Source organism: Hyperoodon ampullatus (genome assembly GCF_949752795.1).
Source record: "Hyperoodon ampullatus genome assembly, chromosome: 13".
Taxonomy (NCBI): Eukaryota; Metazoa; Chordata; class Mammalia; order Artiodactyla; family Ziphiidae; genus Hyperoodon; species Hyperoodon ampullatus.
In genome coordinates this window covers 18,721,539-18,739,720 of record NC_136926.1, presented here as the reverse complement: position 1 = coordinate 18,739,720, position 18,182 = coordinate 18,721,539, and the positions used below count along the sequence as shown (strand labels likewise).

The 18,182-nt window shown below is 44.8% G+C and overlaps 1 protein-coding gene across 1 annotated transcript in view; it reads right to left on the bottom strand.

Annotated features, from left to right (window-relative positions):
- The window catches only part of SVOP (SV2 related protein), a gene marked incomplete at both ends in the record, with an annotated part of 83,377 nt that overhangs the window by 30,746 nt on the left and 34,449 nt on the right, over positions 1 to 18,182 (bottom strand). Inside the window, 2 exons of the mRNA XM_079717346.1 lie at positions 3,201 to 3,264; positions 17,016 to 17,140. Coding sequence (XP_079573472.1) covers positions 3,201 to 3,264; positions 17,016 to 17,140 — 189 coding nt within the window. The remainder of the gene's footprint in view (positions 1 to 3,200; positions 3,265 to 17,015; positions 17,141 to 18,182) is intronic.

The window sequence follows — 18,182 nt, the reverse complement described above, 5'->3', positions numbered from 1 at the left end:
CCTTTCCAAGAGCCTTTGCCATACAACTCTCTCTTTCACGCTCTCTCTCTCTCTCTCTCTGGGCTGCTAATTACTCTCTCCCTTTGCCCCTTCAGGGATCTTACAAATAGTCCCTTTATGAAACCCTCTTCAGCCAAAGCAATCTTGAGGGAAAAAAATGGAGCTGGAGGAATCAGACTCCCTGACTTCAGACTATACTACAAAGCTACAGTCATCAAGACAATATGGTACTGGCACAAAAACAGAAATATAGATAATGGAACAGTATAGAAAACCCTGAGATAAAGCCACGCACCTAGGGTTAACTAATCTCTGACAAAGGAGGCAAGGATATACAACGGAGAAAAGAGAGTCTCTTCAGTAAGTGGTGCTGGAAAACTGGACAGCTACATGTAAAAGAATGAAATTAGAACACTCCCTAACACCATATACAAAAATAAACTCAAAATGGATTGAACACCTAAATGTAAGACTGGACACTATAAAACTCTTAGAGGAAAACATAGGAAGAACACTCTTTGATGTAAATCACAGCAAGGTCTTTTTTGACCCACCTCCTAGAATAATGGAAATAAAAACAAAAATAAACAAATGGGACCTCATGAAACTTAAAAGCTTTTGCTTTTTTTTTTTTTTTTTTTTTTTTTTTTTTTTTTTTTTTTGTGGTATGCGGGCCTCTCACTGTTGTGGCCTCTCCCGTTGCGGAGCACAGGCTCCGGATGCGCAGGCTCAGCAGCCATGGCTCACGGGCCCAGCCGCTCCGCGGCATATGGGATCCTCCCAGACCGGGGCACGAACCCGTATCCCCTGCATCGGCAGGCGGACTCTCAACCACTGCGCCACCAGGGAGGCCCAAAAGCTTTTGCTTTTAAGCAGACTATAAACCGCAAAGGAAAGTATAAACAAGACGAAAAGACAACCCTCAGAATGGGAGAAAATATTTGCAAACAAATCAATGGACAAAGGATTAATCTCCAAAATACATAAACGGCTCATGCAGCTCAATATTAAAAAAACAACCAACCAAATCAGAAAATGGGCAGAAGGCCTAAATAGACATTTCTCCAAAGAAGACATACAGATGGGCAAGAGGCACATGAAAAGCTGCTCAACATCACTAATTATTAGAGAAATGCAAATCAAAACTACAATGAGGGGCCTCCCTGGTGGCGCAGTGGTTGAGAGTCCGCCTGCCGATGCAGGGGATACGGGTTCGTGCCCCGGTCTGGGAGGATCCCATATGCCGCGGAGCGGCTGGGCCCGTGAGCCATGGCTGCTGAGCCTGCGCGTCCGGAGCCTGTGCTCCGCAACGGGAGAGGCCACAACGGTGAGAGGCCCGCGTACCACAAAAAAAAAAAAAAAAAAAAACTACAATGAGGTATCACCTCACACTGGTTAGAATGGGTATCATCAGAAAATGTACAAACAACAAATGCTGGAGAGGGTGTGGAGAAAAGGGAACCCTCTTGACTGTTGGTTGGAATGTAAATTGATACAGCCACTATGGAGAACAGTATGGAGGTTCCTTAAAAAACTAAACATAGAATTACCATATGACCCAGCAATCCCACTACTGGGCATATACCCAGAGAAAACCATAATTCAAAAAGACACATGCACCCCAATGTTCATTGCAGCACTATTTACAATAGCCAGGTTATGGAAGCAACCTAAATGTCCATCGACAGACGAATGGATAAAGAAGATGTGTCACATATATACAATGGAATATTACTCAGCCATAAAAAGGAACAAAATTGGGTCATTTGTAGAGACGTGGATGGACCCAGAGACTGTCATACAGAGTGAAGTAAGTCAGAAAGAGAAAAACAAATATCATATATTAACGCATACATGTGAAATATAGAAAAATGCTACAGATGAACCGGTTTGCAAGGCAGAAATAGAGACACAGATATAGAGAACAAATGTACGGACACCAAGGGGGGAAAGCTGGGGTGGTGGTGGGGGGATGAATTGGGAGATTGGGATTGACATATATACACTAATATGTATAAAATAGATAACTAATAAGAACCTGCTGTATAAATAATAAAATTAAATTTAAAAAAAAAAGAACAGAAACCCTCTTCAAATTATCCTAATGTGAGTATGTTGTTTCCTGCTGCAACCTTGAGTCTACAACCATTGTCCATCCCAAAACATCGTCCTTCATCTTCTCCATCTGGGAGCCCCCAAGAGCCTTCCTAAATCCCCTTTCACTTAAAGTAACCACAGTCCATTTCAATTGCTGACAACCAGTGGGACAGTCAAAATGGCTAACAATTTATAGCACTGGCCAATCAGAGTGGACACCATACAATATTGGCAAATCAGAATGAACCCTGGTCACACACCCCTTCAACCCTCACCAGACTTTAGTTGCTGCATCATGGGAAGCTCTAGGGAGTCCTTAGAAAGGACAGGGTGTCAGGCAATGAGGGCCAGTCAGGGCTCAGGATCAGCTGGCAGATGCATTTCAATATTTAAACTGGTTCATCCATACCAGTGTGGACCAGCTGACTACCACCCTGATTGGTCAGGGGTAGACACAGTCAGGATGGTTAAGTTGGGCTGTGGGGTCAGTGTGATCAATACTGTCATGTAATCATTGTGATTAGGGACAGTCGTGACTGTGGACCTCAGTGTCCAGCAGGGACAAATAATACGGCCACTGCATGGAGGAGGGCTGTTGGGCAGCTATGTATTTGCCCTGAGATCTTCCAGATCATGGTTGGAAAATGGGTCACAAGACCCTGGCAGAGGGAGGGCTTGAGAGGGACTGGATGGTCCAAGAGAGCTTTAAGGCAGCCTACTGACCACAGACGTGGCCATGAATAGCAATCTCACACAAGACACGAGTCAGTCTGGTCGGGGGGGCAGGAGTTTAGTCCACTCAAGCTACAATGTTCAGCACCAACTTTCAGATAAAAGTCATTTCTAGTTCAGGAAGGACATACTGCCTGCCTGCTACCATTTTTTTTCAGGGGTGGTAGATTGAATTTCTTGTCAATGGAAGAATTTATCCATATTGCAAAACAACCATGTTGAAATCAACATAAATGATCCATTTAAATCCTTGCATAATGGATCTGTTATATTTTTCTTAAACCCCTTTTCCTTGTCCTATGGCTCAGACATCTGGGAATCTCCTGCTCAGAGACTGAGTAATATCCAGGATCCCAGACCATCCTCCTTACCTCAATCAGCAAAATACACTTAGCTCTGGCTTTCATGGGAAGGAACTCAGCATACAGCGTCACCCTGGGAATGCAAAAGACAGAAAGGGCGTTAAGGTCGGGACCGAGTGGGAAGATTGCTATGGTTTTCTGAATTTCTCGGCCAACTTTCCTCCAAGGGTGGTCTGTGGACCACTTACATCAGGATTTCTGGGGATGATGGCTAAATATGCAGATCCCCAGGGTCCATACCAGACCTTCACAAACAGACTCTCAGGGGTGGGGTCCTGGCATCAGCATTTTTAACCAACTCCCCCCCCCACCACCCCACATGATTCTCAAATTTAGTACCTACTATCATTGAGTGCTCCCCAAAACCCAGTAAATGTAGGTGAAAAAAGAGTGGTGGGATGATGGGCAACTTCAATCTAGAACCATTCCTTAGATTTTCCCTATCACTCAAGTCCTGAATAGTCTTGGAGAAGAGGCCTTTCATATGGCAGGATGCCCCTCATCCCGGGTCCATCTGATGTCTCCTTGTGACTAGACTCAGCCCATGTCTTCTTGGCAAGAACCTCACAGAAATGATGCTGAACTCTTCCCAGTGCCCCACACTGGGGACATGATGTCAAGTAGTCCCGTCATTGGTGATATTAACTTTCATCACCAGGTCAAGTTTTCTGATAGATATTTCCATCCTAAAGTTATCAATTTTCCATTAAGAAGTACTTTATGGGGAACATTCAGAGATTATGTCAATATCCTGCTCCCCACAGAACCTCTACTCACCAGCTTTAGCATTCCATCTTTTGACTATTTCTGCCTGAACCAACCACCACTATGATGACAAATTGTATTTATTATTTCCATAACTCCTTCTACATTTATTGGTTGACATTCTACTGTAAGGAAGAGCTTTCTTTTCTCCTGTCTCATCTATCTATCTACCTACCCACCTATCCATTCATCAGTATGGACTTGTGGATTCCTGTTTTATTCAATGGGTTGTAATCCATTACTGCCTTTATTATTTTGATGCTCAGACTGTCCCAGATCTGGTCAGTGGAAGCCCTTTCAAGCTGATACCTATGTCTTTTAGACATGTCTCCATCATTCCTTGAGCTCTTTCTTACTTTCTTGTACAAAAAGATGTCCAGGCTCATCTAGTACTTTCTTTGCCCCAACCATGGGGTCAGCCATTTTTCTAAGAAGTCCTGGTTCCTTTTGGCAGAAGATGGTGTTTAGAAACCAAGATCTGGGCTTCCCTGGTGGCGCAGTGGTTGAGAATCCGCCTGCCGATGCAGGGGACGCGGGTACGTGCCCCGGTCCAGGAGGATCCCACATGTCGTGGAGTGGCTGGGCCCGTGAGCCATGGTCGCTGAGCCTGCGCGTCCGGAGCCTGTGCTCCGCAACAGGAGAGGCCACAGCAGTGAGAGGCCAGTGTACCGCAAAAAAAAACCCCAAAAACAAAAAAAAACCCCAAGATCTGAGTGCTCAGTGTGCTCATTGCTATGGGGGTTTCCATTGCTTCTGAGCCCTCACAGTGGACACAGCTAAGAGATCTATCATCTATCTATCTATCTATCATCTCTTCATCCATCCTTTCTCTGGGTGTCTCTATTTCTCTCTCTCTCTCTCTTCCCACATGCACACCATACATCTATATCTATTTCCATATCTATCTGTGTATATGTATTTTTAAAAGCAATGAGTTCATACTGATACTCTCAGTACCAGTCCAACGCCTTAGGATTCTTTCTAACCTTTAAATTTCCATTTTTGTAATTTTCTTTTCCAACATTGAGAATTCTGTGTCTCATTATCCTCAAAATATTTCCCATCTGCTCAATCAATTCACTTGTTTACTCAATGTAACCAATGTCACAACCATATTGGCTGCCTGCTCCATCTACCTCCACATCCTCCTCCCCTCCCTTTCACTTGCTCAGCTAATGGGCATGCTGGGAAGAAAAGGAAACTTCTAAACTACTCCCCATGCTCCCTTCCATTGTGCTAGGAAGATAAGCCCTTCTCTTTCCCCTCATCTCCCACCTAAGCCAGACAACCGAGCTACTAGATGACCTCATGTTACTTACTCTCCTGGCTCCTCATAACGGAGGAGAGGTAGAGGGAGGCTTATTTCCATTAACCCTTTTGAGGCAGATGGTGCATCTAGATCTCCTGGGATCCCTTTACTAGATCATGGGGCCCACCTACCAGATGCTGCTTCTAACGGCTCATACCTGCAACCCTCTCTTAGGATTGCTTTTGAGTAATTGGAGTTGCCTCACTGCAGAGATATCTGGGAGTTATGCCCTTTCTCTCCAGGGCAGGCTGAAGACTAGTGCTGGGTACAAAAGGCTCATTCCCTGCCTCAAGGTGGGACAGACCCTATGAGACAATGAATACTCCAGAGCTCCCTATGGGATCAAGCTGAGTCTAGATGTCACCTGAAACCATATCCTTGCTTAATTTCTTCCCTTCACCTTTCTTGCCTCTTTCACTCTTTTACAGGCTCCTCCTGAGAGCATTCCCTGAATAAATTACCTGTACAAAAATCTCTGCCTCAGTCTGCTTCTATGAAACCCAACCCATGACACCTTTCCCTGCAAAGCATCTATCTTTTTAAATGTTGGCTTCAGCAATACCGTGAAGATTTAGAAGTAGTTCTATCACTGGTAAAAGTCTTTCTTAGGGTTATGATAAAAGATGCCTCTGTCCAGAGAAGGAAGAATTCTCAGGAGCCTCAGAGGGATAGCTAGAGCTTTAGTAGTTCAGATATACTCTATGTAGAGAAAAGCATGGAGAAAAAGTCAATGTCATTTAGTCTTACTTCACAGTTCGTTTTAGTAAATCCTCTCTCTCTGTTTTGGTGTTCTGTCTCTCCCTTTCTCTTTCTCTTTTCTTCATCTCTCTGTCTCTCTGTTTGAACCCCTATCTGAGATCATATTCAAGAATTCTGAACCCTATTTTTATTGACTTTATAAATAGTATTTCCATGCCATTTTAAATCCTCTTACACACATATATTCTATCATATTCATGAACCATATTTTCCTTAATAATAGCTACCTTTTATTGAGGATCTACTATGTGCCCAAACATTCTTCTAGATATTTTACATGAATTATCTCACTCAATAAATGCTGCAAGTCAATGGGGTAGGTAATTATAATTCCCATTGTGTGTGTCTATCTTTAATCCCTATTTTCATCTTTATATCTGTGTCAGATAAGTTGTTATTTGACCAGGATCACGTAGCTAGTAAGTTGGTCAGTAGAAGAGCCAAAATTTTAACCTAGGTCTGTCTATATTATGCAGCCCATCACTCGCTTCCCTATTTGGGTGGTTTCACAATTATAAACAATACTTCAATAAGCATCCTTCGTCTTAAATCTTTGTTTGCATGTGGTTTCCTTAGGGTAGATTCCTGTAAAAGAATTTGAGTCAAAGGGTACACATTTTAAGGCTTTTGATATATATCATCAAAGTGGTTCCTAAAAAGTTGTTCCAATACATAGTCCTACAAGTGCCTCTCTCAACAAAAACCACGAGGAATTTCATTCACTCAGCTCTGAGAATGGAGACCAACTGCAGTGGTTGTAAAAGATTACAGTGATTACCATGAATGACTTTGAAATTGTATTCTATTCTCCAAATGGTGTGCTTATATTATTTTAAAAACATCAATACTGATAATAAAATAAGAAGCATGTTTACATTTTCCCCACCAAATTAAAATCAAATTACTAACCATGAAAAAAATGTGCAGTAGCATATTCTTTTTTTTTGTTTGTTTTTTTTGTTTTGTTTTGTTTTGTTTGTGGTACGCGGGCCTCTCACTGCTGTGGCCTCTCAGCGGCCATGGCTCACGGGCCCAGCCGCTCCGCGGCATGTGGGATCCTCCCAGACCGGGGCACGAACCCGTGTCCCCTGCATCAGCAGGCGGACTCTCAACCACTGCGCCACCAGGGAAGCCCTGCAGTAGCATATTCTAAGGGCAAAGCTAATCCTGTCCTTAGATGTCAAGGATTTGTTTTTATAATGAACTTACAACATGCAGTCTTTTTTTCTTTTTTAGGCACAGAATTAGTACATGAATGCATTCTCACTGTAAATAATTTAGCAATATGCAAGAATACAGAGTTTATGATGAATTTTCCTCTTCCTCCTTACCCCTGCTTCCATTCCCCTTCCCCAAAGCCATGACTAATAGCAGTTTGCTTTGCAACCTTCCAGCCCCTTTTCTGTGTAAATGAATATATAAATTTAAAACTGAATAGACATTTAAGACATAACGGATGGCAACAGGTGCACGAAAAGATGTTCAACATCACAAATCATCAGGGAAATGCAAATCAAAACCACAATGAGGGCTTCCCTGGTGGCACAGTGGTTGAGAGTCTGCCTGCCGATGCAGGGGACACGGGTTTGTGCCCCGGTCCGGGAAGATCCCACATGCCGCGGAGCAGCTGGGCCCGTGGGCCATGGCTGCTGAGCCTGCACGTCCGGAGCCTGTGCTCCGCAGCGGGAGAGGCCACAACAGTGAGAGGCCCGTGTACGGCAAAAACAAACAAACAAAAAAAAACCCCACAATGAGCTATCACCTCACACCTGTCAGAATGGCTATCATCAAAAAGACAACAAATAACAAGCGTTGGCAAGGATGTAGGAAAAGAGAACCCTCGTGCACTGTTGGTAGGAATGTAAATTGGTGCAGCCACTATGGAAAACAGTATGGAGGTGCCTCAAAAAATTAAAAATAGAACTACCATATGCCAGCAATTCCACTCCTGGGTATTCATCTGAAGAAAATGAAAACACTAATTCAAAAAGACATGTACACCCCTATGTTCATTGCAGCTTTACAGTAGCCAAGATGTGGAAGCAACCTAAGTGTCCATCAACAGATAAATGGATAAAGAAGATGTGGCATTTATATCAATACATACACAGTAGAATATCAACCACAAAAAAGAATGAAATCTTGCCATTTGCGACAACATGGATGAACCTAGAGGGTATTATGCTAAGAGAAATAAGTCAGACAGAGAAAGACAAATGCTGTATGATTTCACTCACATGTGGAATCTAAAAACCAAAACAAATGAACAAATATAACAAGACAGAAACAGAGTCACAGATACAGTACAGAGAATAGACAGGTGGTTCCTGGGGCCGTGGGGAGGGGAGGCGAGCAGAGAATTAGGTGAAGGACGTGAAGAGGCACAAACTCGAGCTGCAAATAAATGAGTCACAGGTACGAAATGTACACTATGGGGAATATATGCTGGAATTAATTATATAATAATAACAGTAATAATAAATTTAAACAACATAGTATCTTTCTCTTTTTTTCCCTTCCCCTCCTTCCCTTCCCCTCCCTTCCTCCCTCCCTCCTTCCCTCCCTCCCTCCCTTCCTTCCTTCCTTCCTTCTTCTCACACATGCAGCATACTGCCAGCACTCCACCCATACAAATGCCCCGATTCTTACCACTTCTGGCTATGTCAATCCAACTTCCAATTGCCAGCACTCACACCTCTTCCCTGAGTGCTTTCTCTGGTCATTAAAGCTTACTTTGCCAACCCATGTGGCAGACCAGAAGTGCCAAGGAATTTAAACTTCCCAGGAGCAGCTCTTAACAAATGACAGTTGCCTCGTCCCTCGAACAGGGCAATTTGGAGAATGTGTTGCAGTGTCTCCCAGAGGAAACTCCTTGCTTTTGAATTTCTGTGTCAGGATCTGCTCCTGATAAGACAGTCTGGAAATCTTTCCATAGTAATCTATGTAGAGCTACCAGATTATTTTTTAATAGCCGTGACCCTATTAATTAATACTTAGATCGTTTTCAATTTCTTATTTTTGCAACCTATGCCACAAGGAACATCTTTTCCTGTCATTGTTGCACCCCACATTTGGCCATTATTTATAGCAGTTCATGATGAGAAAGAGTAGCTTGAGCTTCACCCAAAGTATGGGGATTATTACAATCACATTGAAAAGCTGAAGAATAAGCAATGAAATTAGCAATGCCAAGAAGCAGCTGATACGGGCACAAATAATTCCCCACTGCAAATAATCGCATTTACAGCACTTGGCAGTTAGAGATTTGCCATTTGGATCACATGCCTGGGAAGGAAATGACCTGTGATCTCCGTCTGGCATTTCTGCTTGGTCTTTGCGGGAAAGAGCAGCGCCAAGGACAGACCTGTGAGCAAGTTTATTCTAGACACCAATCTGAAGCAACTTCTGAGACAGGCCTCAAGACAGAACAGGTGGGCAGCTACCTGGGGTATTCATCTTTAAGAGCGGCTAAAACACTCACTCGTAGGATGCCAGGTAGGGCAGGCTTCCACCTCAAAGGTAAGTGGCATTTCTGCTGAAATACACAGCACCCTCTACTGGAAATAATAACCTATCTGCCCTGGTGCCAACCTGTGTCTTGTATATTTTTTTGAGGCAGTATGTGCAGTTAGAGGTGATTATTATTTTTTGGTGCTGATTTGCATTTTCTAAAACAAAAATGTATTGTCCGTAATGATAAAGTTACATTTAACTCTTTTGCTTGGATTAAAGTCTCTTCCTTCGTGTGGGAATGTAAATTGGTACAGCCACTGTGGAGAACAGCATGGAGGTTCCTTAAAAAACTAAAAATAGAGGTACCCTATGGTCCTTCAATCACACTCCTGGACATATACCCAGAGAAAACCATAATCCAAAAAGATACATACACCCCAATGTTCATTGCAGCACTATTTACAATAGCCAAGACATGGAAGCAACCTAAATGTCCACCGACAGAGGAATGGATAAAGAAGATGTGGTATATTTATACAATAGAATATTACTCAGTCATAAAAAAGAATGAAACAATGCCACTTACAGCAGCATGGATGGACCTAGAGATTACCATACTAAGTGAAGTGAGTCAGACAGAGAAAGACAAATATCATATGATATCGCTTATATGTGGCATTTTAAAAAAAGGCGCAGGGCTTCCCTGGTGGTGCAGTGGTTGAGAGTCCGCCTGCCGATGCAGGGGACATGGGTTCGTGGCCCGGTCCAGGAAGATCCCACATGCCGTGGAGCAGCTGGGCCCGTGAGCCATGGCCGCTGAGCCTGCGCGTCCGGAGCCTGTGCTCCACAACAGGAGAGGCCACAACAGTGAGAGGCCCGCATACCGCAAAAAAAAAAAAAAAAAAAAAAAAAAAAAGGTGCAAATGAACTTATATACGAAACAAAAACAGACTGAGACATAGAAAAGAAACTTATGGTTACCAAAGGGGAAGGCAGGTGAGAGGCTTGTGGAGCAGGGGTGAGTCAGCTGTGGCCATAGTAGCCTAGCCAGTCCCCATCCAACTCACCAGCAGACAAAAGACACAAGAGTAAAAGCCCTGCAGAGACCAGAACGAGCAAATGGCCGAACTGCAGTATCATGAGTTAAATAAATTGTTACCATTTTAAGCCACAAGTGTTGGGGTGGTTTGTTACAAAGCAAAAGGTAACTCTACATTCCACTTAAAAACCATCTGACCTTAAGCAAATCCCTCAGGATCTCTGAGCCTTAGTTTTCTGAGTTGTAAAATGGGGATAGTAGGGTTGTCCAATGGACAAGAGGTAGTGTGAAGGGAGAGCTTAGCATGGGCCCCGCACCCGGCTAGCACTCCACTGACATTATTATCACCATCACTACTGTTATTGTTGTCACCAAAGACCAATGTGAACACCTACTTTGAGGGAAGAGAGAAAAGAAAGAAGAAATAAAGGGAGAGGAGGAGTTAGAAAGGCAAAAATTAGGGCAGAGGGATGGGTTCCTTATTAACAATATAATTTCTATATGAATTGGTGGATGTTAGCTAACCTTACTGTGTTAATCATTTGCAAGATATATGTCATTACACTGTACACCTTAAACTTATACAGTGCTGGGCTTCCCTGGTGGCGCAGTGGTTGAGAGTCCGCCTGCCAATGCAGGGGACACAGGTTCGTGCCCCAGTCTGGGAAGATCCCACATGCCGCGGAGCGGCTGGGCCTGTGAGCCATGGCCGCTGAGCCTGCGCGTCCGGAGCCTGTGCTCTGCAACAGGAGAGGCCGCAACAGTGAGAGGCCCACGTACCACAAAAAAACAAAACAAAACAAAACAAAAAAAACTTATACAGTGCTGTATGTCAATTCCATCTCAATAAAACTGAAAGAGGGCTTCCCTGGTGGCGCAGTGGTTGAGAGTCCGCCTGCCGATGCAGGGGACACGGGTTCGTGCCCCGGTCTGGGAAGGTCCCACATGCCACGGAGCGGCTGGGCCCGTGAGCCATGGCCGCTGAGCCTGCGCGTCCGGAGCCTGTGCTCCGCAACGGGAGAGGCCACAACAGTGAGAGGCCCACGTACCGCAAAAATAAAAAATAAAATAAATAAAATAAAAAAAATAATAATAAAAATAAAACTGAAAGAAAAACATTTTTTCAATTTAAAAATTTTAATAATATAATTTGTATTTATACTAAAAATTTGAGTACATTATAAGGACTTCTGATTGTTGAGCTTTTAACAATTATATAGCAAAATCTTATTCACTTGGTTTTGTGAGGTGGCACAACTGGGTAAAAGTCCTTCTGAATGAATGGAAACTCTTAGTTACATTTAATTACACAAAAATATCTTTGACTAAATGTTTCCAAATAATGAACTTAGGGGAGCCATTTTTATAACTAGATAAGAGCTTTGCATAATTAAGACATGATTATTTTTATGTAAGTAGCTGGCGTGAAAGTGCTGGGGAACCAGTGAGTCTCTTGGGTGGCTAAATATCTCTTCTGTAATTTTTTTTGGGGGGGCCTCGCCACCCGGTATGCAGGATCTTAGTTTCCCAACCAGGGATCAAACCCGTGCCCCCTGCAATGGAAGTGCTGGGTCTTAACCACTGGACCACCAGGGAAGTCCCTCTTCTGTAATTTTGTTCGTGGTTTTTATTTGCCCTCCTTTTACTAACCGTGTGACCTTACACATGTTACTGCTTTAAAGCCTCAGTTTTCTTACCTGTAAAATGGAGGTAATCATATCTACGTCTTAAGGTTTTGTGGGTTTAAAATGGTCATGTGCCTGGAATGCAGTAATAGCTCAATAAACAGACAGAAGGGCTATAGCAGCATTAAGTAAATGAACAGCTAAATGGGGAGGCATGACATTTGGGGTGTGGGGGAAGGGAGCAGGTAGGCAAGCTCAGAACCCTCACGACATCAGGTAAGGGGGTAAAGGCCCTTCCAGCTGCTCTGTGTCCTTAATTTTATTTCCCTGGTGTCCTGTACTCTCTGCTTGAAGATCTCTTCCCTTCACAGTTTTAGGGGATGTTTTTTTTTCTCTCCTCTAGTTATTCTACCATTGGAATCCCATCTTACAGTCTTCCAGAGGTTCCTCAAAATTTCTGTTCTGCTGATAGCGCCTTTTTCTTGCTTTCCAGCACTCTTCAAGATTTACCTCTTATACGTTTTATGTCATTTCCAGAAAATGTGGAAGAAGAGGACGTAGAAAAGAGCGTTTCTCACGGCACCATCTTGAAAAAGAATCACTGTGGACATTCTGAATCCCTGGTTCCTTTCCCTTTCGTCATATGGAAAGAAAATCCAGGGGGCTGTTTGGAGGCTGTTCTGTTGTCATCTCCCCGAGCATCCCTGGGAAAGGAATTTAATGTGTACCTCTGTGATCTCATTCCTTCCAGCATGAGGGGAAAATGGTCCCCTAGTCAATGAATGGCTCATGAATGAATGGGACAGTGGCTATAACTACAGGAATTCGTGGAGTCAGGCCAGAAGTGGAGCACATTGGCCACAAGCCCTGCCAGCCCAGATTAATGGGCTTGGTTTAAGGGCCTCTGCTTTAGGCTCCAGTGGTTTTTAAGCTCATCCCAGATCCAGGAGTCCATGTCAAATGCACAGCCCTGGAAGATCAATAATGAAAAAGGGAGGGAAGGACGGAGTTGAACTGAGAGCCTCTAAGTGGCAGACAGTCTGGATTTGTCCCTGTGCTAAGTCCATATTCTCACATCTCCTTTCCTCCATATTTGTTGTTTCCATAATTATACACCGAGTCCATCGTCCATCTCACTGATGCCTGAGCCTCTTACCAAAGCCTTCAGCAGACGAGCTGCGTGCTGACATTTTTTGAGTGTCTGCTAGCCACTGTCCTGGGCACTTCACATGCGTTGCCATTTAACATTCTAAGTGACCCATGGGGTAGGTATGTTATTATCCCCATTTTAGAGATGAGAAAACTGAGGTGTAGAAAGGCTTAATGACTTGCCTAAGGATGCACAGCTATTATGTGACAGGGCCAGGGTAGCCTGGTTTTGGAGCCCATGATCCAAGCACCCTGCTTCAGTATTAGCATTCTCCTTTGAGATCACCTCTCCCAGCCTCCCCAAACCGTGACACTCCAGAGGCTCAAGAAGTCAATCACTGAGCTGTTGACCCTCAGAGGGCAGGGGCTGCAGTGGTGCATCACCCCAATCTTCACCCACCAGAGCCAATCTTGCCATTTCTGCTGCCAAAAAGCCAGTCTGCCAGCAACAGAGACCAACATGGAGCCCTCAGGATGGAACCATCCCATGTCACTTGGTGGCAAGTTTCTTACATTGGACATCTTCCATTTGGGAAGAAGCAGTGATTCATCTTGACCGGAAATGGCACATATTCTGGGTATTGGTTTGCCTTTCCTGCCCACAGGGTCTCAGGCAGCATTAGTATCTGAGGGCTTTCCAAGGATGTGACCTGTTGACACAGGATCCCCTAGTGCATGGGACCAAGGGAGCCGATGTATAACAAAGGAGATGCAGCAGTGGGTATATGACCATGGAATCCACTGGTCCTTTCACATAACATGCCACCCTGAAGCTGCTGGCCTGAGTGATGGAGCAGCCTTTTGTAGGTGCCGTGGAGGTGTCCGCTTGGAGATGATACCCTGTGAGGACGGGGCACTATCTTCTAGGACACAATATACCCTTAAATCAATGATTATTACATGGTGCTGTGTAGAAAGAAGACATGGTTCTGGAAATCTAAGAGTCGAAGTAGAAGCGGCCTTCATTGCCACCATTCCCAGTGACCCACCTGGGGGGATGTGAGCTTCCTCCATTCTGCATCTTCTAGGCTCTGTGGGTCTAGAGGTCCTGGCTCCCAGAGAGAATATGCTTCCACCAGGGTATGCAGCAAGAATCCCAATAACTTTAAGCAACAGCTATCACCTAGTAACTTTGGGTTCCTTGTGTCAAGAAACGAGTAGCCATGAAAGAGAGTCATCATTCTGTCCCAGGAGTTGGTCCCAAGCATCAGGAGGCGGTAGGATTACTGTTATCTACTTGGTACCTAGGTGATACACAGGACATCTCTTGGTAATCCCCTGCCCAATCTTGGTGTTAAATGGACAAGCAGCAGTCGTGACCTGAGAAGGGACCTCATCTAGATCAGCAGAAGTACTAGCCAAAGGTGAGGAGAATCTAGAATGGGTGGCAGAGGGCAGAGAATAATAGACATCAGTTGTAGTCATGAGGCCAGCAGCCATAGCAGGGACTGTAGGTTGTCTCACTAGCCATCCTTTTATAAGTCTTTTCAGGGAAAAGACCAACCAGAATCCTGGAGGAGCTGTTCCCAGATGGGGTGAACTTACTATACGATGCAAGCACATCCAAAGGGTCCAGGGAATGGACTGTAGTGGATGCTGTGATGCATCGCCTGGATTCCCCCTTCAGGGCTGAGGCATACGGTCCCTCTAGAATGACCAGGAGTACTGCCTGCTAAGAGCTCAGAACTGAGGCCCTTGCAGGAATTGCCTTGGACAAACACAGCTGACTTCCCCAAGGTCATGTTCCCTCCTTGCAGACAGCCCACATCCAAGGTGGCTGATACAAAGGCCCAGCCCCCATGCCTCAATTTGGAACAACCCTAAAAAGCCATCCCAGCTTCCGAACCCCTACAGGATTGGCTGAGGCCCCCATCAGCTGTTACAATCGCATTGCCACTCAGCTTCTCCCTCTGCCCGTCCCCGTTTTTCTCACTCCCTTACAGGTGTTGATCCTGGTCCCCTCTTCCACACAAATCTCTATCTCAGTCTGTTTCCCAGGATGCCAGCCTGTAACAGGGACCGTGCCTGTATGGCTCACTGCTGTACCCCCAGGACGTAGCACTGTCCCACGTCATAGCAGGAGCCCAAGAAATATTGGTTGAATGAATGAATAAACTAGAAAGGAACCACCTGGTCCTTGTGCAAAATTTTCCTCAATTACTGCAGTAGGGTTCCTTACCTCCAACCTGTCCAACCCACCACTGCCAGATTAATACTTTTAAAGTACCTCTCCTGCTCAAGAACTTTCAGTGGCTCCCCACTGTCTATAGACAATCCCTTTGGCCTGGGATTCAAGACCTTTAATAAGCTTGCCCTGGTCTACCTGTCCCATCTCAGTTTTCAATTCTCATGTATCTCAGCCTAACAAGCTACCTGAACTGGACCATTAGCCTTCCTCAGACTCAGCTACAGCTTCCTCTTTTCATGAAATTCCCTTCCTATGAGATATCCTACATCTTCCCCAGTCTCCTCTGGGTCTTTCCAAATCCTTTTAATCCTTCATAGCAGGGCAGTAAAATGCAACGGTTAGAGCCCAGGCTCTGGAGTTAGAGGGAGTGGGTTCAGATTCCAACTCTGCCTCTTGTAGCTGTGTCACCTGGGGCAAGTTACTTTACCTCTCTGTGCCTCAGTTTCTTTATCTGTAAAATGGGGTTAATAATAGAATCTACCTCATAGGGAAATTTGGGGGATTAAATGAGACAATCTGGACAAACTGTTTAGAACAGCACCTGCTCCTTAATAAACACTAAATATTGGCTATTAATCATCATCCTTGAGAGTGGGGTCAACACACTTTTTTTTTTTTTGGCCACACTGCCACTTTCAGGATCTTAGTTCCCCAACTAGGGATGGAACCCAGGCCCTCAGCAGTGAAAGTGCAGAGTCCTAACCACTGGACCGCCAGAGGATTCCTAAACACACTTTTTCTATGAAGGGCTGAATAGTAAATATGTCAGGTTTGCAGGCCATATAGTCTCTACTGAGACAACTCAACTCTGTTGCTGTAGCATGAAAACAGGCGTAGATAATACATAAATGTATGGTGCGGCTGTGTTCCAATAAAACTTTATTTAGAGACCCAGTCAGCAGGTCAGATTCGGCCCACCTGCCACCACCTGCCAACCTCTGCTTCAGGATTCCCCAGTCTCCCAGGAGACAGTGACTTCTTCCTACAATCTGACTACTCTCAGCATCTTAACAACAGCAACAACAAAATAACACATAACTTAACAGATAATTAGCCCCATCCCCTGCCTCCTGGTTAGGTTAGAAGAGGGTAAGAGGCAGCATGCAGCGTAGTTAAGGGCACAGATGTTACAGGCGGACAGACTCAGGTTCTTAGTTCCACCTGCAGCCTGTGTGACTTGGGCAAATGATTTCACCCGCTGAGACTCAGTTTTCTCAGCTGTAAAGTGGAGACTGCACTAATTCAACATGCCCCCCCAACATCTTCTGGGGCTGCTGTGCTGTGTCAAAGAGAAACGTCCAATCAATGCTAGCTCTATTATTTTTATTATCATTTCACATCTACGACCTTCCAGCTACCGTGTTGCTTTTGCTGTTGGTAATCATTATAATACTGACAATGACACTATTCTCTGGCTCCATTGGAGCCCCTGGATACCAGAAGCCCTAGTGTATGTACCATCTTTGCATCCCTCTGAGGCCATGAACATAGTTGACTGGCTGCCTGGCTGGGTGGCCAGAGCTGGGTCTTTACTTACGACTGGGGGACCCCTCCGATCCCGAAGCCCACCAGGCCCCGGAGCACCAGGATCCAGCTGTACACGGGCGCGAAAGCACTGAGGATGCCATAGTACAGGGTCCAGAGCACACTGATCTTCAGCCCCTGCGGCGAAGGAAGACACAGAGCTTCTCAGCATCTCCAGGTCACATGTCCCCTGCACATGTTCAAAGTCACCAATAGGGTCATGGTAAAGGGTGATCCACACAGCCAAGGGGATGCCCGGGGTTCTCTGTGTGGGTGGCACCCACCCTGAGGGGGTGTGGGGGAAAACTGTGGGTCATTCTTGGTTGTCCCAATGATTGGCATTTAACAGATACATCCCAGAGATGTTAGATGTCTCACAGCGCGTGAGACCTAATAAAGACTTATCCTGTGTCCTGCACCAGCTTGAATCAAACTTCCCACCTGACCATCGTGCAGCTGAAAACTGTTTATGGTTATCAGCACCTAGATCTCCACTCTAGTTAACATATAAACAGGATTTTGGAAGGTGGGTCAAGTATTTTTTCAGGAATGAAACTTCTAGGTAAATCAAAGGAGGATACACTTTGCTTTATCCAGAATTTTACAAAATGGTTCAGGGCTTCCCTGGTGGCGCAGTGGTTGAGAGTCTGCCTGCCAATGCAGGGGATACGGGTTCGTGCCCCGGTCCGGGAGGATCCCACATGCCGCGGAGCGGCTGGGCCCATGAGCCATGGCCGCTGAGCCTGCGCGTCCAGTGCCTGTGGTCCGCAACGGGAGAGGCCACAACAGTGAGAGGCCCGCATACCGCAAAAAAAAAAAAAAAAAAGGTTCATCATTTCAGAAAACCGTGTTGCCAATGGCAACGCTGCGTGTGATAGTTGAGTGACTGAGGGAACACTTCAGCATCTGTCTGCATTCATAGGGCTTCTATGTGTATCTATGAATAGATTGATCTGAATCTTATTTCAAAACGTCAGATATAAAGAAAAAGCATTGACAAGATTCCATTAAGTCCAAACTTATTTATAATTGGGGCAAATAGTAACTACTTCCTCTTAGGATCTAGGCAGAGTTGTGTGTGAATATTTGCATATTGCAAGTAAATTTATTAATTACCTCCTTTAAAAATTTTCTCTCTTGTCATAGTTAGAGCATTATAACTGACTTCTTTTTTATTATT